Genomic DNA, 22672 nt, shown 5'->3' with positions numbered 1-22672 from the left:
AGGCAGACTCGGTCTTACGGGTACACTAGTAGATGTTCAACTGGCCAGAAGGCCTCATAACAACATGGTACGCAATATGCTCAGGTTTGAACATGTCTGATCACATTGGTTTTCTGGCTAGATAAGACATGATACACCGGTCTAGAGCGAAAGGACGTTGTGAATTTGAACACTGCCGTCGCTCAACAGGTCGGGCTTGCCACACTCCTGGCTGACGTGGAAATGCACATAGTTGTGTGAGAGACAGGACGTTGTTATGCCCCGTGACGAGATTGACCGGGATCTCTTTTTAATGAGTCTGGCTGAATCCGGCTAATGTCACACGTACAGCTCGAAGTTCATCTCCCCGATGAACAACTTCTCGGCTCGACGCTGAAGCATGTATTCAATTACTTCGATAGATCCGCGCACCTGGGCTCAAGTTTGGACAGGGACGCAAGATCACATCGATATTGTCCGCCTGGAAGTCAAGAAGTTGGCTCAGCGCAGCTCAAGGACACCTGGCGCCGGCTCTGAGCACTGCCCGTCTGTATTCCCTTGGTGGTGCGTTCCAAGACGTTTCCTATCTTGTCGATCTTGTCATTGTGGCTGAACCTGAGTTCGAGACAGGTGTGACTGCTCTGCACAACGATGCCCAATTGCAGGGACCGATGCATCGCATACGGCGGCAGCCGCATCCCGGCTCGCACCTAGACTACAATGGCTCCAGTGAGTATCATCATATGAGACTCCCGTATACATCTCTTACCGACCACGTCGAGGACAAAGACCGGCTTTAACCTGCCAGGGACGCCTTCCGACGTGTTACCAATGGCGGACCCGCAAGCAGCCTCTTGACCAAGGTCTGCGTTAATCACAGAGAAGGCGCTGTCCATCTGGCTCTATCATCCCGTCGACCGCCCCCTTCTCTGGCGTCGTTCAATAGTGGTAGGCTCCGGCTCCGAAGACAATCGTGGCATGTCCATGTGGAACAGCGGTGATCGACACTGTCCACGGATTCCAGTGAGCGCGCAGCGGTGCTTCGTCAATCATCCTTGCATTTGTTATAGCCTCATTTCGGATTTATGGAGGAGACCCTATGGTGTGTTGCGTTGGGTGGCAATCAGCTGTGGAGCCCGATCCGTCTTCGACACTGGCCTCGACCCGTAAGTGGGTTTCCAATAGCTGCAGAAGGTGATGGAGTCAACTCGGAGGTGATATAACCCAACTGAATTGACGAATCTACAGTCACGCATATGTCGACACTCGTCTCAGACTCGGAACAAGCGGCCTTAGCATGCAATATGTTCCTACCCAATAATATCCCTGGCTCACCCGTATTGATAGGACATGAAGATCTTGACTTGGACGGTTGCCCAGAGTCTGGATTCATTACGGAACAACACACTGCGCACGAACTCCGTTGTCCTTCCCAGACCTGATTAGCAGCTGAGTGTCACCTAGAATCAGGCCTGGAGCCCACTGCTGGGCGAGGTCGAAAAGTAAGTTCCCTCTCTCTCGGTCTGTGGACATCAGACGTGAATTCATGCACTTATCGCTTCGCACAGGATTACCAGACACACCTCTCGCCTTGACTTTGGGCACACCTTGCTCATTAATATTGACCCAATACATATGGTAATCTCCGACGTCAGTCACGGACATGCAGCTCCGTCCTTCTTGCAATGGATGTGCGTTCGGTCAGTCCGGAAGGTGCCCCCGCGAGGACCTGTCCAACGCAGTCATTTATTGCCACTGTTGATTATGTCTTCCATCGACTCCCCTGTCGTGCTTCTGTACGAATGCCTGACCGCTCGTTACGGGGAGTACGGAAACAGAGGTAAAGGCCGCGGGCGACGGCGTGCCTGTGCGTGTGCCAGTGGTCGTAAGGTGCAGTTGACGGCAGGTCGTTGAGCCTTGTAAGTACTATCTGCATCTATGCTTACTCGTGTACTGACTTCCGGATATCACTTCCCTGTCCTCGCAGTCTAAACAACTTGAATGTGTCCAAGATTCCCGTTTGCAGGACTCAGGGGTCGTAATGACGAACCCCCTATTCATTCACTGGTATAAGGCCCGGCCGGACCTTCAGCTGTCATAGACACAGCTTCAAGTTGAAGCTTGAAGTTTGTGTCCCCATGAATCTCTGTTACATAAATGTTGGACGCTGGGGGGTGCACAAGAGATGCATCCACTTCCTTTGATGGATCTGCAGACCTAGGCGCCGGTCATTGACAGTCCACAAGCCGCTCCGCTGCCTCAAGCATGCCCACCCGGGCCCCTGCTGTCAGACCAGTTCCGGTCTGTTAATCCGTTGCTACGTCACAGAACCTCCTCAATATCGGTCGGTATTGCCTGCGACCCCCCACTTGAGGCCGACATGATCGACAGGGTCCTGTGCTGCTTTGTTCTCTGGACATAGTGCGGCGACTCAATTTGACCATGCAGACGAAGGTATGCTGGATGCGAACAGTCTTGGCTATGCTGAACTGAAAACTCTGTACAGGTGATTCTCGCACAGAATTCGGGCTATCATCAAGGTCCGAAAGACAGTAGTGGATAGCGCCGGTTGATCGGGTGTCTTTTTGTGGCGGTTTGACCCCACTGCGCTGCGATCACATCGCACTCACTCTGTTCAATGCTGGCCGTTAGAAGACCCACAGCGGCGTCCTAAATGTCACACGACAAGCGACTAGTCGGGGATATGCCTCGAGTCGAACGTATCCAAATCTGCATTGTCCCCAAGCTGATAAAGTGTAGAATGGCGTCTATGCTGACGGGCCGCTTGCTGTTCTTCCGAATCGAACATCTCTCCACCAGTGTGAGTGTCGTCCAGCAAGGTACGTAGCCTGTCTGGATTCAGTGTGGTGCAGTCTGACAAGCGCTGTTCAGCGGGGCCAGGAGTGGTGCGATAAGTCGGAAACGCTGTCGCTAGTCACAAGAGTAGAACATGTCTACCGATTCAGCCCGATTCAGCCGCATCTCGGTTGGTTTGCCATTGTGCCAGGGCCCGGCGAAGTCCAACGCATGCGCCTCGCGGAGTGTCGCCTCATGCCGTACTCAATATGCCGGTTATCTGCTTCTCAGCTCCTGTCGACAAGAAGCCCCACTTGCATCTGTGGCGAAGCGTCTGTGGCACGGATGCACACCGAGTACGGTGGTACGTCCCTCGAGGATTGCTATACCGCGGGGCGGGGGATGCTGAAACGCGTGGTGCATTCCAGCACGCCGCGTCACGGTAGACGTCGATCGCGCGCACGTCGCTCCGTAGCTCCGAGACGAAGATGGGCAGACAGCTTGACGGAGCCAAGAGCTGCATTCCTCTCGGGGGACCCACCGATCGATCACGGGGAGCACGGTAGCCTTTCTGGCCGTCAGTCCCGAGCAAGCCACATCTCGTGCGCCGCCCGCGACGCACTTCAGGGCCGCACCGCCTGCCTTGCTGGCCTTGCGGCGCGCCGCTGATAGGCTCACCTGCAGATCCAGGTGCCTGGCTAGCGTAGGAAGCGACGGCGTTCATACTCGGCCCGCGGGGGACGAGCAGTGGCGTAAGTGACCGGGGTTGTCGGCTGGCAACGCGTCGGACGGAGGAGCTTCCGTTGACAGCGTCGCCAGCGAGCATGGCCGAGTGTGGGAGGAGAAGCCACGGAGGACGCTGTCGTCGGTGTCGCGCCACATCACACCCAGTCGAACGACAGGACGGGAAGTCTGGGGCCCCGATCGGGAACTCCCTCTTGGCCTTCACAGACCACCCAGGCCGTGGCCCGCGCCCCTCTGCGTGACCCGCCCACAGCGCCAGTCTGGAACGGTCAAGCTTCAACCATGTCAGATCCCCGCGAGTACAAAAGGTCGGCGGGCGGGCAGGATCTCACTGCGCGTCCCTTCCCCACCTCCGCCCACCCGCACCCCGCCGCGTAAAGCAGGGTCTCTTGGTTACCCTTCTTGCATATCCTACACAGCAGTCTTCGCCCCGCATCCGCCATCGACCTCCACGCGGCCTCTTCCCACCCAACCCCGGCAGCCATCTCCCTTCTCTTCAATCAACACCACAACATCGCCATGGGCTCCACCAAGACCTTTGCCTCTCTCGAAATCATGACCCCGCTCTCAGTCTCGCGCGCCCTCCTCAACACCAGCATACCCACCCTCCTCTTCCTCGCGCTATCCACCGCCCTGCTCTACTCCATCGCTTATGCAGTCTATCAGTTAGTCTTCTCGCCCCTCTCTGCGCTTCCCGGTCCCTGGTATGCCGCCATTTCCGACTTCTGGCTCACCACCCACGTCGTTCGCCTGCAACAATGCCGAACCGTCCAGGCACTCTTCGACCTGTACGGACCCGTCGTCCGTGTCGGTCCTAACAAAGTCATATTCTGCGACGCCACCACCATGCGCAGCGTCTACTGTGTGCACAAATTCGACAAGAGTACGTACTACAAAAGCCTTTTGACGTGAGTGCAGACCATGCCCTAGCATCGGACATACCTTGAATCGACCGTTTGCATTCCTCCAGGAATAACAATGACCATGCGTATGTCCCCCCATGCCTGCAGATTCCGTTGTCCCCATTTAGACATCCTCATACCTAGCATGACGACACTTCCCCATGCCGAGCACGCTGTCCGCCGCAAGGCATACTCGTCGCACTACATTCCTTCGAACCTCGCTCTCTTTCAGGATGAGTTGCAAGACCTTTGCCTAGATCTGGTCGACGTACGTTTGAGATACATAGGGCGCCGGATCGGCTTACCAACAATCTCATAGATTCTTGGTACCCCCGGTAACACGCCCATTGACTGCTTGGACTTGTTCCGCCACCTCATGGTAGACATTATCGGGACGACTGTCTTCGGACGCTTCCCCGGCTCTCTAAACAACTGGGCAAAGAACATCCAGGACCCGCTGGCCACGGCTGTGTATGATTTTCCCAAGCGGGGCATTATGGTGGGTCGCCTTTACACGTTCTCACCGCGAAGTTACCAATGATCGACACAGCGTAGCGCCGTGCCTACCTGGGCATGGAACCTTGTTTGTCGTATTCCCAATAACCGCTTGCGCCAGATATGCGACTCGGACAGGATCATGGCACAGGTACGCACTATGCCGACTCCCAAGGTTATACGTATCCTAAGGGGTGGCAGTTCGTGGCTGGTCACTTGTACGAGATGCGGGCCAAGATGCAGGCAGGTCCTGTCGATGGGCAGGCGGATGTCGAGAAGTTCCCGCTACTCCAACGCATGTTGCTTCACCGAGTCTTCGCTACGAATGAATCGCTGCCAGACAAGGATATCATTTCCGAGTGTATGGGCCACTTGTGAGTAGTCGCTATCACCGATGTCAGTGTGACCCATGCTGATCGGTCCGATGATAGGGTCGCAGGGGTTGACACTTCCTCCACAACGCTTTCCTACCTTCTATGGGAGCTTAGCCGCCGCACCGACATCGCGAGGCGCCTCCAAGCCGAGCTCGATGAGGTCATGCCCGACAGAGCCGTTATCCCCGACGCTGTTACGCTCACGAAGTTGCCATATCTGAACGCCTTCATTAAGGAAGGTTCGTGCTACTCATCATGGCCACGTCTATGCCCAAGATTGCTGACCAACGCCTTCCAGGCCTTCGCCTTTACGGCGCCGCGCCCTCGCTTCTGGAGCGTGTTGTCCCCTCGACCTCTCCTTCTGGCCTCGACGACGCCTTCGATCTCATGGGCTATGCGGTTCCACCTGGTACTATTGTCTCGACCCAGGCTTGGAGCATGCACCGCGACGCGAGCGTGTTCCCCAGCTCGGAGACTTTCCTACCTGAAAGGTGGCTCGCCGTTGAGGGCGTCGACGGCGAGGAGGAAAGGCTCGCCGAGTGAGTGCTTTTAACGGCACATCTGCTCGCCTCCAATAACATCCTACTTCAGTATGACACAGAACATGATGCCGTTCGGCGTCGGCAGCAGGATTTGTGGCGGTCAAAATCTCGCTCAACTTGTCATGCGCATGGCCGTAGCCGCGGTAGCCAGGAATCTCGACGTTGCCGCAGATGTCACCCAGACGAACGAGAGGAGCATGGAGATGCGCGATGCCTTCGTGAGTTCTACGTTAGCAAGTGCTGGAGTCGTGCATTGATCAGCGACGTACTACAGGTGCTCTTCCCTGCTGCAAAGGAGTGCAAGCTCATGTTCAACGCGCGCAAGAACTGAATGAAGACAGATCCCGACAACTCAACGACGCGAAGACCTTCACCCCTCGAATTTCCGTACACTACACCTGTTGTAATATTCTGAGCACGATCACTTTCCACTTCCCCAGTTGACTTTCTGTCCCTTGTTGATCGACTTGTTGTCCATTCGCTGTGTCGCTTTCGGTCTAATTGCTGTCTTTCAACTGTCCTTTAATGTTTTATCTCCGACGGTGACGAGTAGTTTAGGGCGATCCGGACGATAGTAGTAGCATTTGTATTCGGGGAGGACGATCACGGATACCTGAGGGGGCGAGAACCGAGTAACTTACGAAACGGTTGAATACGTTAGCGACGCGTCGAATAGACCTTACTTATGTGTCATCGTTGTAGAGTCCTCCATCTCATGTCATTGACGCTGAAGCTGAAGTCTTCATCCAACGTTGACGATATGAATTTCTCCTGTTCACACCATCCTCATGAACTCAGGACGTTCCCGAGAGATCAGCGCTTCAGGTCGTACATAGCATAGTCAAGATGTATCGTATTGATTGCATCGATGTGTATGTACTGTACCGATTTTGGGCCCAACCGCCCCAACCGCCTCGCACAACGCTCAGTTCTGAGATGGGCTTACCGTCGATGTCGACGTCGATTTCGGGAACAGGATGACCCCGGAGCAGACCCCAGTGCTTGGCGGCGCGCGCGCGAGGTCTGTGTGCTCCCACGCCCTGCAGTCCTCGGGGATGCCGAGGGTGTCGAGGAGGGTGGCGGCCTTGGAGGGCATGAACGGCTGGAGGAAGACACCGCAGATGCGGAGGCAGTCGAGGACGACCTGGGAGACGGCTTGCGCCTCCGCGGAGGGCGTGGACTTCGCCCAGGGGCGGGAGTCGGACATGAGGAAGTTCGCCTGTGAGGGACGTGATGAATATAGGCAACTGGGAGAAGGAAGGCGATGGGGAGACGTACGGCGGTGAGGGCGGCACGAATGTGTCCGACCGCATCATAGACGCGCAGCTCTGACATGGCGGCGTCCATGTCGGCGGGCAGCCTCTGTAGGATGTCTACGAGAGGACGGTGCTTCAGGAGGGGGTCCTCTCCGTAGATGAGCCGCTTGTCAGGGTCGACGCGCGCGCGGATGGCTTTGGAGGTTGAGCGCGAGAGGAGATTTCCGAGGAGGGAGGTGATCTCTGTCCGACGGGCTTCGACGAGCGCCGGAGACCAATCTGCAGACGCGCTCCGTGGTGAGCCCTCTGTACTACGGGGCAGAGCTGGTAGGAAGTGACTCACCGACGTCGTCCTTGAACTTGCCGCCAATCTCCGCGAGGTAGTACCGGACGACGTCGATGCCGTACTCGTCGATCGCGGCCATGGGGTCCACGACGTTCCCGACGGACTTGGACATCTTCCGGCGGTCCATCGTCCAGTGTGAGTGCGCGAGGAGCTTCTGGGGCATCGGGAGGTCGAGAGCGGAGAGCATCGCGGGGAAGTAGATAGCGTGGAACCTAGAGGCTCGCGTGAGTTGCTGCAGTGTGCGCTCATGTGTGATGAAGCAAACCTGAGGATGTCCTTGCCGATGACCTGGACGTCGGATGGCCAGCCGCTGCTTTTGCCCTTGTTGCCGTCCTGCCATGGAAAGCCGATCGAGGAGAGGTACACAGTCAACGCGTCGATCCAGACGTATATTGTGTGCTCGGCGTCGTCCGGGACCGGCACTCCCCAAGTGAGCCGAGCGCTCGGTCGAGACACCGACAGGTCTTGGAGAGGGACGGTTCGGAGCTGCTGCAGGATAGCCTCATGGTGTTGGGGTGGGTAGATCGAATCCTTGTTCGCCGCATAGTGCGCCTCGAGGACGCCCTGGAACGACGACAGGCGGAACTTGTAGTTCTCCTCCTCCATCCATTCCACCGCGGACCCGGTCTCCATCGAGACATGCTGTTCCTTTCCCTCGGAGTCGACGACCTTCGTGACCTGCAGCTCCGGGTAGAAGCACTCGTCCGAGACGGAGTACCAGCCGGAGTGGAGGTCCTTGTAGAGGAGGCCTTTCGCGTCTAGTTGGCGCTGGGGAGTAAGGGTCATCTCAGCGGCCGGCTTAAGAACAAGCGGGGATGCCTACCCACAAGTACTGCACTGCGTCACAATGCTCGCGGGAGGTCGTGCGGGCGAACCGTGTTGAACCGATGTTCGCTTTTTGAACGAGGCCCTGTCGTGTGTTCAGATGGGGTCGGCTGAGGACGTGCAGGCGTATGACGAACCTTGAAGTGTTCGCTCAGCATGTCACAGAAGGCAAGTGGCTGCATGCCCTGCGCCTGGGCAGCCTTGCTTATCTTCAGGCCGTGCTCGTCAGTGCCGGTGACGAAGTGCACAGGCCTGTCTGGATGTCGGAGACAAGCATAGCGGGCGAAGATATCCGCGACGACCATAGAGTAAAGATGGCCAATATGCGGAACTGTTGCATGAGAGCCAGTCAATAAACCGTTCATAGAGGGACCCGGGCCGTGGCTGCCAGCAACTTCAGTCTGCCTTCTCCATGACGTGAAGCGCAAGTACCCTGACTTGTTCGCAACATACCTGAGTTGGGGTAGAATATAGGGGTCGTAACGTAGTATGGTTTGACATTGCTGCTAGCGGCGGACGAGGAAAGACGACATGGCTGCCTGCGGAGTGGCGGGACACGTCTGAGCGAGCGAAAGAGAAGCCCACTGTGCATACGGCACCCTACCGAGCCAGAATGCAGAAGCCTAGAGGAGATGGGTCGGTTTGCGCGCGACAGAAGCGTGGATGGTCGTCGACGTTGAGACTCAGAGACTGAACAGTCGTCGGAATGGTGATTATTGCGCTAAGACCATTCTGGGCGGGATCTGGGCTCGATCGGGACTTGGCCGCAGAACGTTATCCGAAACACGATCGGCCCGCTACGCCAGCAGCCCGAGCGAGGCTCAGGCTGCCCAGTGCCCTGGACTCAGTACAGTACTGCTCACCCCCATCTCGCGCAGAGTGTACACTTCACCAACTGTACGCGGCCACGGGGCTCGTACAGTCCACCATCTACAGAGTATCACGACCTACACGCTTTCGCCGTTCACTCGTAGCTGGTCTACTCCGAGCACTTACCCAGCACCATGTCCGACTCATTCGCTGACCTCTGGAACTCGACGGGCGTAAGCAAACCGGCGGAACAACCGCGCAAACTGGGATCCCTCACACCGGTCGTGCCTCCAGCGCGAAATGCGAAGAACGATGTGTTCTCCATGCTTGCATCCCCAGCACTAGGCTCATCCCCCGCATCGCGCTCCGGCACACCAGGGGCTACTGGGCCGATACAGTCTACGCAGTCGCTGGGCACGGGCGGCATGTCGCCATTTATGGGCGCGAAGCCAGTACAAAAGTCCACCAGTTCAGGGGGAGATGCGTTCAGTGGGCTTTTCCCTGGGTCGCTAGCCTCTGGATCCACGGCTAACCGCGCGAACATGACCATTGCCGAGCGTGCAGCACAAGCTGAGCGCGAGAGGAGGGAACAGATGCAGCAACAGCATGCCGCTGCGAAGCAGTCCGCGAATGCATGGACAGGACTCGACTCGCTCGGGGAATTCACCACTGCTAAGCCATCTACACCTGCTCAGGCGACTGCAGCTCAGGACGACGATTGGATTTTTGGCTCGGAGCCCCCAAAACCATCTGCGTCTGCGACGAAAGCATCTACGAGCAAATCACCGCCGCCGCCGAGCGACGACTGGGGGCTCGACGACTTCATCGCGCAACCTGCAGCACCGAAGCCCGCCTCTGCACAACCACGAGGACATTCGCTACTAGATCTAGACGAGTTCAGCCCCATTCCGACTACTCAATCATCTCGGGCTTCCCCCCGGCCTGCGCACGTCCGTTCGAGCACTCCCGGAGACTTTGACTTCGGCGATCGGGAGGACGGCCTGCTCGATAACCAGTCCGATGACGACGACATACTTGGTGAACTCAGTAAACCAGTATCTCAGCGCCCACCACCATTTGTACGTACATACACCTGTATAGTACGCCCACCGTCATGTTGACCCGCATGCCCTGCAGAAGCAGCCAAGCCGAGCAACTCCGTCACCCCAGTCCGCACCCTCACACTCTGGACGACAGTCCCGCGCAGTGTCTCCGCCTCCTCACATTCTAGGCAAAATCGTAGAAATGGGCTTCTCAGTTGAACAAGCGCGCGTCGCACTTGCATCCACAGACACGGGACTAGACGTCGAAGCGGCTCTCGAGACGCTACTCGCGAATGCTGGTGTCGCGGAACCGACACCTCGAGAATCTGCACGCGCACACAGATCAGAGCGCGAGCCTGGGTACGAGCGGTACTACGAGTCCGACGAGGAACAAGCCGCGCCCTCCCGCCGGAGACCCGCCCTCGCCTCGCGACCCAGTGCATCCGGGCGTGCACGCGAGGCGCCCTCGCGGAACGGGGCGTCACCCACAAGCGACGGACAGAAGAACCTACAGGAGCAGGCGGACAAGTTACTCGCGCAGGCGAGCGAGATCGGGCTGAGCGTGTTCAACCGCGCGAACGCGTTCTGGAAGGAGGGTAAAGAGAAGGCGATGAAGGCGTACGAGGAGCGCGCCGCATCCGCTGCGTCCCGCCCGACGGGCACGAGCTCGCCGAGCAGGAATGGGCGGCCAAAGTGGATGCAGGAGGCACCGGAAGAGTTTAGGGATGGAGAGTGGAGGGACGGCCCTGGAGGGTTCGTGGACGACGATGAGGTGCTCCCGCAGAAGCCTGCGCCTCAGGGCCGGCCTAAGCAGGCAGAAGGGCGCCCAAGGCCTTCTGAGCCTGAGCCAAAGACCGCTACATCGAGAGTCAAGACGGGTTCCCTCCTCTCGGATGACGCGCCAGCTGTATACACCTCGCCGTGGCGACGCAAGACTCCCTCGCGCAGCCACGCACCGACGCCGCCCAGCCAACCTGCTGCCTCGACGTCGAGAGCACAGCCCCCGCCTCGCGCACCATCTCCCATCCAGCTCACGCAACGAAAGACAGTGTCCGCGTCACCGGCTGCGATCGCCGCATCGGCGAAGCACAAAGCCACCGGCACGGAAATGTTCAAGCTCGGACGATACGCAGAAGCAGAGACGTCATACACCTCCGCCATCGCCGCTCTCCCTGACGCGCACTTGCTCCTCGTCCCGCTGTACAACAACCGCGCCCTCGCGCGCATCAAGACGGGCGACCACAACGGCGCGATCGAGGACGCCACTACCGTCATCACGCTCGTCGGGCCGTCGTACCACCCCGCGCGCGAAGCGAAGGTCGCGCGGGAGGATGAAGGCGCGGGGATCGACCTCGCGGACGCGCTCGTCAAGGCGTTCTGGCGCCGCGCGGAGGCGTACGAGGGCAAGGAGAGGTGGGAGGCCGCGCGCAAGGACTGGGAGACCATCGCCGGCGCGGACTTTGCGGGTAAGGCGCGGATGGAGGCGGTCAAGGGCGTCGGGCGCTGCCGCAAGGTGCTCTCCGCGGGCGTGGACGGAGCCGCGGCGGCGTCCGGTTCGACGCCTGCACGCAGCGTGAGGTCGACGCCGAAGCCGCAGACGCGGCCTCGCCCGGCGCCCGCGGTCGTTGTGCCCACAGAGGCGGTTGACCGCGTGCGGGAGGCGAACCAGGCGGCGGAAGCGGAGGCACAGGCCCGGCACGAGCTCAAGGACGTCGTGGATGCGAAGCTGGCGGCGTGGAAGAACGGGAAGGAGGCGAACATCCGTGCGCTGATAGCGAGCCTCGAGACGGTCCTGTGGCCCGAGCTCGGCTGGCAGAAGGTGGGCATGCACGAGCTAGTAACGCCGAGCCAGGTGAAGATCAGGTATACCAAGGCGATTGCGAAGCTGCATCCAGATAAGGTGAGTCCTTTGCGGTGCGCTGTCTGAGGGATGGTTCTGACGGTGCTGTGTAGCTGAGTGCGAAGAACCTGACGCTGGAGCAGAGGATGATTGCGAACGGTGTGTTCGGGTCGCTGAACGATGCTTGGAACGCGTTCAAGCAATAGACACTAATTTATGACGGGCACTGTTGTATTGTTTGGACTCAAATATCAGTGAGTTGTGCACATCCCTAGGCGTCCTTCGTCCCGAGGACCCGAAATGCTTGTGAATTCGATTGTGGTTGCGACATACTGATCACGTGCTCTGCACCTGGAACGTGGTTCATGCGTGGGCCACGCAGTTTCGCGGGGTTAGAGGTCCATCTCGGCGCAAGGATCAAAAGGACAATGGGAGTCCAATTCAGCGCACAATGTCTACCGTGGTCTCCGCTTGATTTTGCTGGATACATGCTGAAAATATCTTGAAGGGATACGAATGAAGGCCGAGTACTGTCTCTACACTGTCAGTTGAGTGGGCTCAACATTCACGATTGAGATTCAACGTTGCTCATGCTAACAGAGTTGACTTGTGTATTTCTGTAGATGCCTGCTTCGTCTGTCATTTGGGATCGCTGATAAGCGCGTTATTGACGCCACACAACTTCCTGCCGATCTGTGTCTTTGTACCACGAACCGCATCCTTTCCCCACCCTCACCCCTGTTTCAGGCTCAATCGGCATTCCTCCGCGTGGCCCTGCTGGGTTTTCCTTTTGTCCTTCGACCCAAACCGTCGCACAAGAGAGCCTGCAATATGGTCAATCGTTCGCCCGACGGTCACTTTGCTACTCGTTGCGACCACGCCGTCTTACCTCAGCACCGGTCTCTTTCCTACCCCCGCGTTCTACCTGGATACCAGGACGCATTAGGCAAGACCTCGAGTCGCTATGGGTGCGCGTGGACGGTTGTATTGGTCCACTATTGGTCCACGACACGTGGGCATTGTTCCCTCGTTCACTATGTCGCTCACCCACGCGAGCGAGCCCATTGACCTCGTCGGTCGGCCACACCGCTATGGTCCTTGCGCGCGAGCGACGCAGCTTTGTTGGATATATGTGGTCATGGGCGGGCAGACGAGCGGCCATATAAATGGTGTCTCCCAGAATGGTGCGTTGCCCCTTCATCTGTCCGTTCTGTTCTCCGTGTTCTGACTGCGCGACGTTGATTCGTTCGTTCGCATTGCTCTCTATTGCTATTCTACTTTGCTATCCATTTGCACTTTCACGAATCGCCTCCCTCTCACTGTCTCGATGGACCCTGTCCAACTCCACCCCACTCTCAGCCCGGACAACCTATCGAGGTTTTCCTCGCTTGTTTCGGCGCTCGAGGACCACCGCGTACACGGATCTTTCATTGAAGACACATTTCGGGTCCCTCGCTCCTCAAGGGGAGCCCTCATGAAACCGCTGCCGGCCTGGAAGGGCCAACGACGGGTGATGTTCGAAGCGGCCCCGAACTTCTTCGGTGGCAGGGGGGTTCCCCTTTCCCACCTATCAAGCGGCCTCGCTCCAGGCAGTGTCGTCAAGGACCCCTCTGAGCCCATCTTCCTCGGCAGGAATGTCCTCAATCTGCGGGTGTCCGTGCGTACTGCTACCTCCGCTCTGACGCGTTCTGTGCCTTACATCGTTTCTCAGTGGCCCGGGTATCCCCAATGTGAGGGTGTGAAGCAGCTTCCGATTCCTTCACCTGCAACGCGGGTTGATGTCGCACTGGCTGTGGTAGGAGAGTATATTCGGCTAATGGAAGTAAGTTCGCGTCGGCACCGTGACACGTGACCGCGTCTGACATTGTGGCCGGCCTAAGCGCGCGCGCTTCGAGCAGTTTCAAGCCGTGGGGAGGGAAGGATGGAGGGTAGGAAAGGGCTGCATCGCCCTCGAAAACCTCATCCTCGTCTCAATCTCGAACGACTCGGACGATATCTATGAAGCAGAGATCCACGTGGTCCTAGGCCGGAACGATCCAGCCAACATGCTGGCGGCGCTCAGGAGACGATGAGACATGGCGATCTTGCTGCTTGCGCTGGACGCATTGGACCGGACATGGACTTTACTTACTACGCCTCGCTACCGGCCGCGAGATATTTACGCTTACGACTTGCATCACGACGTTATCCTAGCTATCGGGCTATACGCATACTAGTATTTATCGGCGCTCATTGCTATGTTAGTACCTCGCAGTATCACTAGCAGTATTTCATTTATGTATGTCTGCAATCATGTATCGCGTAGTACGTTCCCTCCTTCATCGTCACACACTAAGTAGTTGTAGCAATATAGTCATCGTAGTCCGAGTCCGCGCGTACAACATTGTTCGTGAAGATGCTCTTGGGCTGGCGCCTCTGAACCCAACGGAGATGTGTGCTTCGGGCATGCTTCGGTCAGTCTGCAGCCACCTCTCGCTCAGCGCTCAGAGTTCGCCACAACGTCCACCTCCATCCTCGTCGATCGCTTCGACCACCACAATCCCTCCCACTCCCTCAACTGCCGGGACACTTCGATCCATCTGCGATCCTCCAACCCAGAGATACATAAGAGACCATGGCAGACGCAGAATCATCGCAGGCTGGGCAGTCAGTGCAGCCAGTACAACTTTTGTACTGCGGAGGTGCGATCTTCATTGACCTCTACTTCGTCGCGATCAACACTCAAATGTGCCGTAGTCTGCACGTTTCCGGTGGAATACTGCGAGTTTGGCTCGCATTTGACAAAGTGCAAAGAATGGCTGCACGAGACCCACCCGGACCTATACGACAAGTACTACTCAGACGGTACGCTTGTTCTTACCATTATCTATTCCATTCACGACGCCGAGTCTTGTACTAGAGGCATTGCAGGCGAAGCTAGGAACTCTCAGCTTGGAAGCGCAAGAGAAACTTGAGAAGGACACCGCGAAGAAGGAGGCGAAGGCGGAAGCGAAAGCGGAGGCGGCACAAAAGAAGAAGATGGTGCGAGCGAGCGCCATCATGTCCCCTCATCCTCATGTATCTGACATTGGATACCAAAGGCATCACAAGTGACGATCAAGCGAATAGAACGGAATAAGCGCAAGTTTGTCACCGCGGTGCATGGGCTCGAAGCTTTCGGTACGTGCCGCCACCGAACATCGATCCGCACTACCCTCGTCTTTGGTAACCACTAATCTTAATGATACACAACAGACGTCGACCTGAAGAAAGCAGCGAAGTTCTTCGCACAGAAATTCGCAACAGGCGCATCTGTAACGAAGAACCCACAAGGAAACGACGAGATCGTCGTTCAGGGCGACGTCTCTGGAGATATCGTCGACATGATCGAGGAAGGCGTAGGCCTTCTGAAAGGTGTTCCGAAGGACAACATCGTTGAGGTAGAGGAGAAGAAGAAGAAGGGCGGAGATGGAGCCGCGTGAAGGGGTAGGATCGGATGTAAGGTCAGAGCTTTCATACGGGCATGTTAGATCTAAGGCTGATGCTATCTTCCCGTCACACTTTAGTTCTGCAGGAGTACTCGCAAGTTGTATCGAACATCCTATTGCACGACAGCACTGTTGTACACTAGCATCAATGTCATCGCTGTAGCACACACACTGTCCTGCGGTTCACCGCGGCAGCAGGATGTCGCGGTAGGTGGGTACACTCATGTCCAATACAACATTACATGTCCGATTTTGTTTCGATAGCATCCAAGCAAAATGTGAGGTAACTCAGAACGCTTACACTGTCTTTTTGCCGCCAAGCTCGGAGTACAGAACATCGCCTTCTGCGCGCTTGCCGGCTGCACGTCCGCGTGCTTTCTTGAAGTGGTTCGAGAGCAAGAACGCGACGTCTGGAGGATTTGCATGTCAGTCCTCTGTCACCGCCGGCGAAAGGCGATACACATACCCAATGACTGCTCGAAGTTCAACCTCGGGTCGCAGAACGACTATCGAATAGCATGTCAGCTGACAACGCCTCCACAGGGATCTGAATGGATACTGACCTGGTACCGCAGCCCGAGCTCGTCCTCCGCAAGCTCCATACTGCCGCCCAGGCATTCGGTTACGCTGAACCCATCCTCGCTCAGCTCGCCCGTAAACTCGAGGCTGACGCCGTTGAGGACCGAACCGCACTCCGCGTGTATGCGGAGGCATGCGGTGAGCTCGGAGATGATCGTCCCGAAGTGCCGCGTCTTGAGCCCCGTTGAGGCCGTGAGTGTGTTGCCGTGCATCGGGTCGCAGATCCAGGCGACGGGGTGCCCGGATGCTTGTACAACGGTGATGTGCGAGGCGAGGTGCTGCTCGACCTGTGGCGGTGGTGTCAGGGCTCCGCGAAAATAGAGCACGTAGAGGATTGTTCATACTTTGCCGGCGCCGTAGCGCGTGATCAAGGTCACCTTTCCTGACTCCTTGTCTGGGTTCACGACTAAATCATAGGCAATCAGCTCTGAATAACTGCTTTGAAAGATTTCGAAGTGCTCACTGTCCAGCAGCCGGACGATCTCCTCAGCCTGCATCGTAGGCCCGACCTTGACCCCAATCGGGTTCCTCACCCCTCGGAAATATTCCACATGCGCGCCCGTCAACTGCCTCGTCCGATCGCCAATCCACAAGAAGTGCGCCGACGTATTGTAGTGCACCTTCCGCGGGCGCTCGCCCTGGCCCTCCGCCTCCGCGGACGGCGAGCGCGACGCGTTCGTGATGGCGGAGCGCGACGTGGAGGCGATGGACGAGGGCACAGGGAACGCGCGCGTCATCGCCTCCTCGAAGTCGAGCATCAGCCCCTCGTGGCTTGTGTAGAAGTCGGCCTCGCCGAGCACGCCCCGTCCGCCGCCCTGCTCGTACGAGGCGCGGTCGCCCCCGTCGGCGCCGAACCCGATCGTACGCGTGAAGTCGAGCGCATCTGACAGGCCTTCGGTGATGCGCTGGAATTCCTCCCTGAGAGACGTGAGTCAGTGTCTGCGTGGGTATGGCGGGTTTTGGGCCTCACCGGAGGGCGGGCGAGCGCACGTGCGAGAGCGACCAGTCCCGCGGGTGGTGCAGAGATGCGAAGCCAGATGTAAGCAAGCCGCGCACGTAGTTGAGAGTCGCGGTCGAGTGGAAGTACGCGCTCAGAAGACGCTCGGGGTCCGGCGTTCGGTCGTTCGGGTCCAGTCTGTGCGACGTGAGTGGGCCGGACAACGCGTACGGAGAGATTGGCGGTACCCATTGACATTGTCCCCTCTTCATATGTGGCAAGGTGAGTTGAATGTAAAAGCCTCTCACGGGCAGGCGTACCGGAAACTCGTCACCTCGCGGTCTCCGATCTTCTCCGTAGCGCTACTTCGCGGCTTCGCGTACTGGCCAGCGATGCGGCCTATGCGTACAACGGGCTTGCGGGCGCCCCAGATGAGGATGAGGGAGAACGACAGAATGAGACCAATTTTGGCGGAGATGTTTTCCTGTGGCGGATGAGGTTGCGAGGTCATTCAGGATGTGAATAGGCATACATGTGTGCATGCGTCGAAGCTCTCTGCGCAGTCTCCAGCATGTAGAAGGAAGGCTTCGTTCCGCTGAACTTGACTTAGGTGGTGGCGAAGTCTCTCGATCTGATGCGGTTGTGAGAATTACAGATGCACAAAACTGGAAGTCACGACGCACTTCGGAGGGAGTGACTAGGGGGGGCAGCGTTCGGATCTTGTTGAGTACTCTGGGTGCAATCGTTCAAGTATTGATACAATGAGTACGAGACTGTTGTACGCACTTGTCAAGCTTCTCCCTGTCAGGATAAACCACGTCCTACAGAGTCAGGCTAGTCAGCATCCTCCGCCGTACGATGGTAGCCAAGTACACGCCTGAGCCGCTGGCTTGTCCCTCCAGGAGCTAGGCGACCAGGTCTCTGGTTGTCCGTTCATTGTATTGTATGTTTTCCTTGGAGTTTGAACGAGGCAAGGAATTGCTTGACTGGGGACGAGTTGAGGGCAGGAGGAGAGTTGAGTTGACTCGCTCGATCATCGAATTTGTCGATCAAAAATCGGGCAGATCTCGGCCTCCGCCATCTTATCTTCTCCGGTCCGGCATCCGATCGCCTCGTTCGCCTTCGCGGAGGCTTTGTCTGTCCACTCATGTTTCCGCCATGACCAAGAACCCGCGCACGCGCAGAAATATTGAACAATTCACAAACCACACTAGCCATCGACAGCGACGCAGCACTCAGGTCTCTGTATACGGTGGTTCAACGTCCCTAACCTGCTCCTCCAGCCACTCCCACAGCCTCTTCCCCAGCTCTGGGTCGTCTGTCTCATTCTTCGCTTGGCCGACCCGCGCATACGGAATACAATACTACCAGGGGATATCTTAACCACCGACTTGTCGAAGATACAAAGCCGTGCTTACCTTCCCTCCCAGGTGAACACCCTCCGGCATCGTCCCTGCCCACAGCTGCGTGAGTGCACCCATCTTTGGCCCTGGGATGACAGGATTCTACATTGATATCATTGTGAGTGCTATAATGGTACTCAGATGAAGTCGACGTACAAGTATCCCAAGAAGCTTGATTGTCCAAGATGGATGCCGTTTGGTATCGAACTTCAAGTTCCCCGGGTGAAGCGAGAAGGAGACGAGACCCTGGTCAGCATATCTTCTGTGGAACTCGTCTGCAACAACGACATTCCCCTTAAGTGACGATCAACTCAAGACCTTGACACGAGTAAAGTCTCTACGCACGAACTTGCTCTGAAAGTACAACTTCGTGGTATGCCACCGTTTCCTCTTCGGGCCGTCCTTCAACGTCTCGAGGTCGATGCCATTCACAAACTCATGCCCCACTGACGCGACATGCACCACTCGCGCTTTTCCATCAGCGGAGAGCCGGGCTGTCTTCAACAGGACGGGAAGGAGAAGCTTGGTGAAGTAGTAGTGCCCTGCCATGTTCTATCTGGTAAGCTGCCGTAAGGTCGTGGTCGTAGATCTGCGAACCCAGAACATTGGTGCCAAACTGCAGGTCGTATCCTTCCTCCGTGACGTCTTCCACCGGCGGGTATATTGACCCTGCGTTGTTGAACAGGACATGCAGCTCCGTTTCCTTACTGTGCTCTCCTCAGCTCTCACCGATCAGCCACAGTGAGAACTACTGCCACACGTGCCTCAGGAACTCCTGCGCTGCAGTCTTCACGGATTGCAAGCTCGCTAGGTCAAGCCTCAGGAAGACCGCCTCTCGCCCAGTCTCCCGCTTCAGTTCGTCAATCGCCACCTGCGCCTTCACCTGGTTCCGCGAGGCCATATACACCTTCGCATTGTGCGCGAGCAGCGCCTACCACCCCATCAGCGTTCTAGCTCGTCCGCTCCTCGAACGAGAATGAGCACGTACCTTCACCGTCTCCTTCCCGATCCCGTCGTTCCCGCCCGTCACGACCATGACCTTCCCGCCGAGGTCCGGCATTTCCTCGGGGGACCACTTCGGCGGCGGCGGGAACATGGAGGACCAGCCCGAGGGCGAGACGTTGAGCAAGGAGGACACGAGCGAGGGTATCGCATACGACTGCATGATCAGGTAGGGACGGAAGGAGGTCGGGAGGTCGATGGGAGGTCCGCAGCCAGGGTATATCTGGCCATGGGTGGGTTCGGGGGTGGGGATGCTATTATTGGATGAGAATGCCAAGAGGAGCAACACTTTGGAGGATGCGGAGGGAACTTCGGGCCATGGGATGAATGCTTCAATGTGGGAACGGGCGAAGCATGGAGACCGCAGCAAAGCCCACCGTAAGCAATCCAGAACATTGTAACCTGAGCAGACCACCAAACAGGCCATCGCCTACATAGGTGCTGGTATGCATGACTCGTCAACGCGACTGCAGCATGCCATGGGTTTCACGACAAGGCATATCCAGCGATAAAACCGATTTTGCGACATCACTGTTCAACGTTCATATCTGAGATCTGAAGTTCGCAAATCTGCTCCTCGAGCCAATCCCTGCATGAACAGACATGGACACAGACTCATGTATAAGGCTTAACCACATACCTTCACCGTTTCCCTCCCAATGGACACGCTTCCACCAGTGACGATCATGTCTGCATCTGTGCGTGCACGAGTCGAAGTCGTAGCTACATCGGCGGGAAGTTATCCTCGGGCGGGAACGCTCAGGTGACTGCGTTTACGTTGCGGCGTGATTGAGTTCGTGCGAAGGCCCACATATGCAATGCTCGATACTTAGGCGGCAGTCACTGTTGGCTGAAGGCCTCAATCGATGCTCGGCCTGAGTCTGAGCTGCAACTCTGGACATGCATGGATGACAGAAATGCTGAGCTAGCAGGATCTACGAACTCCCCTGCAGCCTTGTATACACAGTGCGACACCATTCCCAATCCAGTGAGCTCGGAGTCGGTACGCTGCAACATGTCGGTGGCGCGGACAAGTGGTGCCTACGTTCAGCCACAGACGATCGTGCATCGGCCGAAGCGCGCAAAGACAGGGATCTACCGGCAAACACCGGATGCCGTATATGGCGTGCAGGATGCCTTTTGGAGACGGTATGGAACATGACGTCACCACGGGCGCGCAGTGACGCACCCGCGCACGCGCATATAACCAACCCCCTACTCACATCCATCTACCAATCGCTTTCCACCTTTCTGTCTCAAACACCCATGTTCTCCCAACGCATCCTCCGACTCTCCGCCAACCCGTCCCTCGTCGCGCGCCCATACGCAGGCGCGTCGGCGCGCTACCTCCACAGCACGAGTATCGCGCGTACAGGCGGGACAGAAGCACCCGGAAGAGATCCTCGTCTCTCGCAGGGGACAGTGAGGAAGGAGGAAAACCTCCACCCGGGCGACCCCCAAGACCAGGCCGCACGCTCGGGTCAATCGAACGCGGACAAGTCCCCGCTCGACGCCGCGTCCAAACAGAGGGGGAAGCAGGCCACTCGTGAGGGCCTCTCGGGCAATGCTGAAGGCGTCGGGTTCGCCGAGCAAGTCGGCAGCGCGAGCTCCTCGGGCAGCGGAGGCTCGCGGAACGCAGCCGAGGGCGCAGGCGGGAAGGAGGAGGCCACCCCGCCCGGTTTCCTCGACGCTGTGAAGAGCACGCTCGGCTTCAAGACGACGAGCGGGGAGGTGAAGCAGAACCGTGATGGCGGTGAAGGCGTCACGGGCACGGGCACTTTCGCAGGTCTGAAGGGCGAGCAAAAGCAGCACAAGAACGCAGGTCGCGGATTCCACACCAGCGCGCGGGCGGCGATGGCGGGGGACAAGACGACGACGGGCCAGGCGCCAGAGGCGAGCAGGCAACCCAAGGACCGTACGTACGCTGAGCAGAATGAACATCTGAAGCACCGGGAGGAGACTGACTCGTCCCGCGCGTCGAAAGGCAAAGGGAACGCGGCAGAGGACCCATATTTGCCGTCACATAAGGTACGTGGCTGTTTTGCGCGGCGCAGTCAGCCGTAAAGCTCAACTGCGAGGTAGCTCGGTGACAAGTCGAACCCGGGCCAGCAGCGCCGCTCCTTGCACACCTCCACTCGTCGTCTGGAGGAGAAGCATACAGCGGAGTCGTACTTTAAGGACGTCGACACGTCGCCTCCACAGTCATCCAAGACGCACCAGGTTGATTCGAGTGACAACAAGCTGGCGACACCCGATGAGCCAGAGGCGGGCGAGTCCTCAGACAAAGGGATGCAAACCAAGGAATACCAGACGGTGAATATCGCCCGCTTGGTCCTGTCCAAGGATTGCGAACCCAACATTGTATTGACGCATGCCGTTAGGTCGACAAGGACGAGCCCTATGACTTGCCAGGAAAGGATGACGAGCAGAAGTTGACGTACGGCGGAACGAGCAAGACGCACCCACATGCGGGCGACACTAACACTGTCAGCAAGGCGGGAGAGGGTCCTGAGAGTGGCTCAGCGGGGGGTCGCCGCCCAGAGCGCAAGTGATGAATAGCGAAGATGGATGCCAGAGGTGACGGCTGGTTCGGATACAATGTATTTCTACGCGTATTGTTTGTCAAAGCACGCATTGAGCCTAGGTCTTGGAAATATGAAATGTGGGTCTATACTGACTGCGGTTCGATTGCTGCAAGGTGCCTTCCTCCTTGCTCCCACCCTCACGGCCTGACCGATAGACTCACCGATATTGACTCCTATAGCATTCGTTCTTCTAGACAAGGCAATTGCAATCGACGTCAAAGTGGACTTCAGGCGTCTTTGCCAAGCCCGTAGCTTGCCAGTGAGTCCGGCTCGTTCGACGGTCCAACGTTCAACATTCAAACATTCTGTTAGCGTTCAACGTTCAGCACGGCCAATTCGCGCGCGATACAGGTCCTTACCTTCCGCGACCGCTACGCCAACTCTAAGTGTTGCCGCTTGTCTGCATGCGCTACGCTCTTCAGTAGCGCTATGGGATATATGATTTCCTACGTCAGCACGACTCGATGACCTTGGCAGCCACAGAAGCACGTCCGAAAACTTGGCTTCCCTGCTCGAAGTTGCCCTCGGGCGATAGCTATCGGCGTGTAACTCCTCGCCAAGTCTTTGCACCAAGCCCATAGCTTGCTAGTGAGTCCGGCTCGTTTGACGGTTCAGCACGTCCGAATTCAATTCGCGCGATACAGGTTCTTGCCTTCCAAGTCCGCTTACGCTCTGGCCTTGTCTTTGCATCCGCTACACTCCTCAGTAGCGCTATGGGATATGTGATCTCCTACGTGAGCAAGAACC

The 22672-nt window shown here is 57.4% G+C and overlaps 9 protein-coding genes across 9 annotated transcripts; 6 read left to right on the top strand and 3 right to left on the bottom strand.

Moving 5' to 3' along the window:
• The first annotated feature begins 3820 nt into the window (after positions 1-3820).
• C8Q71DRAFT_178213 (cytochrome P450) lies at positions 3821-6631 on the top strand. Its single transcript, XM_047916785.1, has 10 exons — positions 3821-4427; positions 4490-4507; positions 4566-4689; positions 4741-4920; positions 4972-5067; positions 5118-5290; positions 5348-5529; positions 5589-5829; positions 5882-6050; positions 6107-6631. The coding sequence occupies exons 1-10, from the start codon at positions 4039-4041 to the stop codon at positions 6161-6163; spliced, it is 1629 nt and encodes a 542-aa protein (XP_047776568.1). The 5' UTR covers positions 3821-4038; the 3' UTR covers positions 6164-6631.
• A 14-nt stretch (positions 6632-6645) lies between these two features.
• C8Q71DRAFT_772795 (tRNA synthetases class I (M)-domain-containing protein) lies at positions 6646-8960 on the bottom strand. The gene is made up of 7 exons (XM_047924427.1): positions 8713-8960; positions 8397-8590; positions 8258-8344; positions 7700-8202; positions 7432-7646; positions 7111-7367; positions 6646-7051 (listed from the first exon to the last, which is right to left on the bottom strand). The coding sequence occupies exons 1-7, from the start codon at positions 8849-8851 to the stop codon at positions 6758-6760; spliced, it is 1689 nt and encodes a 562-aa protein (XP_047776567.1). The 5' UTR covers positions 8852-8960; the 3' UTR covers positions 6646-6757.
• Positions 8961-9067: 107 nt separating this feature from the next.
• C8Q71DRAFT_909395 (uncharacterized protein) lies at positions 9068-12226 on the top strand. Its single transcript, XM_047929039.1, has 3 exons — positions 9068-10148; positions 10207-12012; positions 12066-12226. Exons 1-3 carry the CDS (start codon positions 9264-9266, stop codon positions 12156-12158), a joined length of 2784 nt encoding a protein of 927 aa, XP_047776566.1. The 5' UTR covers positions 9068-9263; the 3' UTR covers positions 12159-12226.
• A 924-nt stretch (positions 12227-13150) lies between these two features.
• On the top strand, positions 13151-14298 carry C8Q71DRAFT_178191 (uncharacterized protein). The gene is made up of 3 exons (XM_047916784.1): positions 13151-13609; positions 13664-13774; positions 13833-14298. Exons 1-3 carry the CDS (start codon positions 13280-13282, stop codon positions 14022-14024), a joined length of 633 nt encoding a protein of 210 aa, XP_047776565.1. The 5' UTR covers positions 13151-13279; the 3' UTR covers positions 14025-14298.
• Positions 14299-14343: 45 nt separating this feature from the next.
• Positions 14344-15504, top strand: C8Q71DRAFT_178083 (eukaryotic translation initiation factor 1-like protein). Its single transcript, XM_047916783.1, has 6 exons — positions 14344-14633; positions 14689-14796; positions 14852-14973; positions 15033-15111; positions 15187-15434; positions 15498-15504. The coding sequence occupies exons 1-5, from the start codon at positions 14567-14569 to the stop codon at positions 15411-15413; spliced, it is 603 nt and encodes a 200-aa protein (XP_047776564.1). The 5' UTR covers positions 14344-14566; the 3' UTR covers positions 15414-15434; positions 15498-15504.
• Positions 15505-15716: 212 nt separating this feature from the next.
• On the bottom strand, positions 15717-17872 carry C8Q71DRAFT_798147 (DAHP synthetase; the record flags this gene model as incomplete). The annotated part of the gene is made up of 12 exons (XM_047925799.1): positions 15717-15829; positions 15886-15925; positions 15983-16285; positions 16343-16404; positions 16462-16916; positions 16969-17133; positions 17184-17201; positions 17256-17419; positions 17468-17566; positions 17619-17667; positions 17722-17756; positions 17813-17872. The coding sequence occupies 12 exons, from the start codon at positions 17870-17872 to the stop codon at positions 15717-15719; spliced, it is 1563 nt and encodes a 520-aa protein (XP_047776563.1).
• A 222-nt stretch (positions 17873-18094) lies between these two features.
• On the bottom strand, positions 18095-19986 carry C8Q71DRAFT_772784 (uncharacterized protein). The gene is made up of 8 exons (XM_047924426.1): positions 19781-19986; positions 19327-19720; positions 19103-19269; positions 18936-19045; positions 18684-18880; positions 18495-18632; positions 18354-18440; positions 18095-18299 (listed from the first exon to the last, which is right to left on the bottom strand). The coding sequence occupies exons 1-8, from the start codon at positions 19867-19869 to the stop codon at positions 18171-18173; spliced, it is 1311 nt and encodes a 436-aa protein (XP_047776562.1). The 5' UTR covers positions 19870-19986; the 3' UTR covers positions 18095-18170.
• Positions 19987-20606: 620 nt separating this feature from the next.
• C8Q71DRAFT_673650 (uncharacterized protein) lies at positions 20607-21787 on the top strand (the record flags this gene model as incomplete). The annotated part of the gene is made up of 3 exons (XM_047919688.1): positions 20607-21368; positions 21423-21653; positions 21722-21787. Coding segments are annotated over 3 exons (1059 nt in total), but the record flags the coding sequence as incomplete, so codon positions are not given.
• A 162-nt stretch (positions 21788-21949) lies between these two features.
• On the top strand, positions 21950-22607 carry C8Q71DRAFT_177947 (uncharacterized protein). The gene is made up of 3 exons (XM_047916782.1): positions 21950-22038; positions 22105-22184; positions 22238-22607. Exons 1-3 carry the CDS (start codon positions 21996-21998, stop codon positions 22391-22393), a joined length of 279 nt encoding a protein of 92 aa, XP_047776560.1. The 5' UTR covers positions 21950-21995; the 3' UTR covers positions 22394-22607.
• The last annotated feature ends 65 nt before the right edge of the window (positions 22608-22672 follow it).

The sequence above is a fragment of the Rhodofomes roseus genome (assembly GCF_022264815.1).
Source record: "Rhodofomes roseus strain CIRM-BRFM 1785 chromosome Unknown C8Q71scaffold_17, whole genome shotgun sequence".
NCBI classification, from domain to species: domain Eukaryota; kingdom Fungi; phylum Basidiomycota; class Agaricomycetes; order Polyporales; family Fomitopsidaceae; genus Rhodofomes; species Rhodofomes roseus.
The sequence above is the reverse complement of the archived record's forward strand: the minus strand, read 5'-3'. Positions and strand labels throughout refer to the sequence as shown.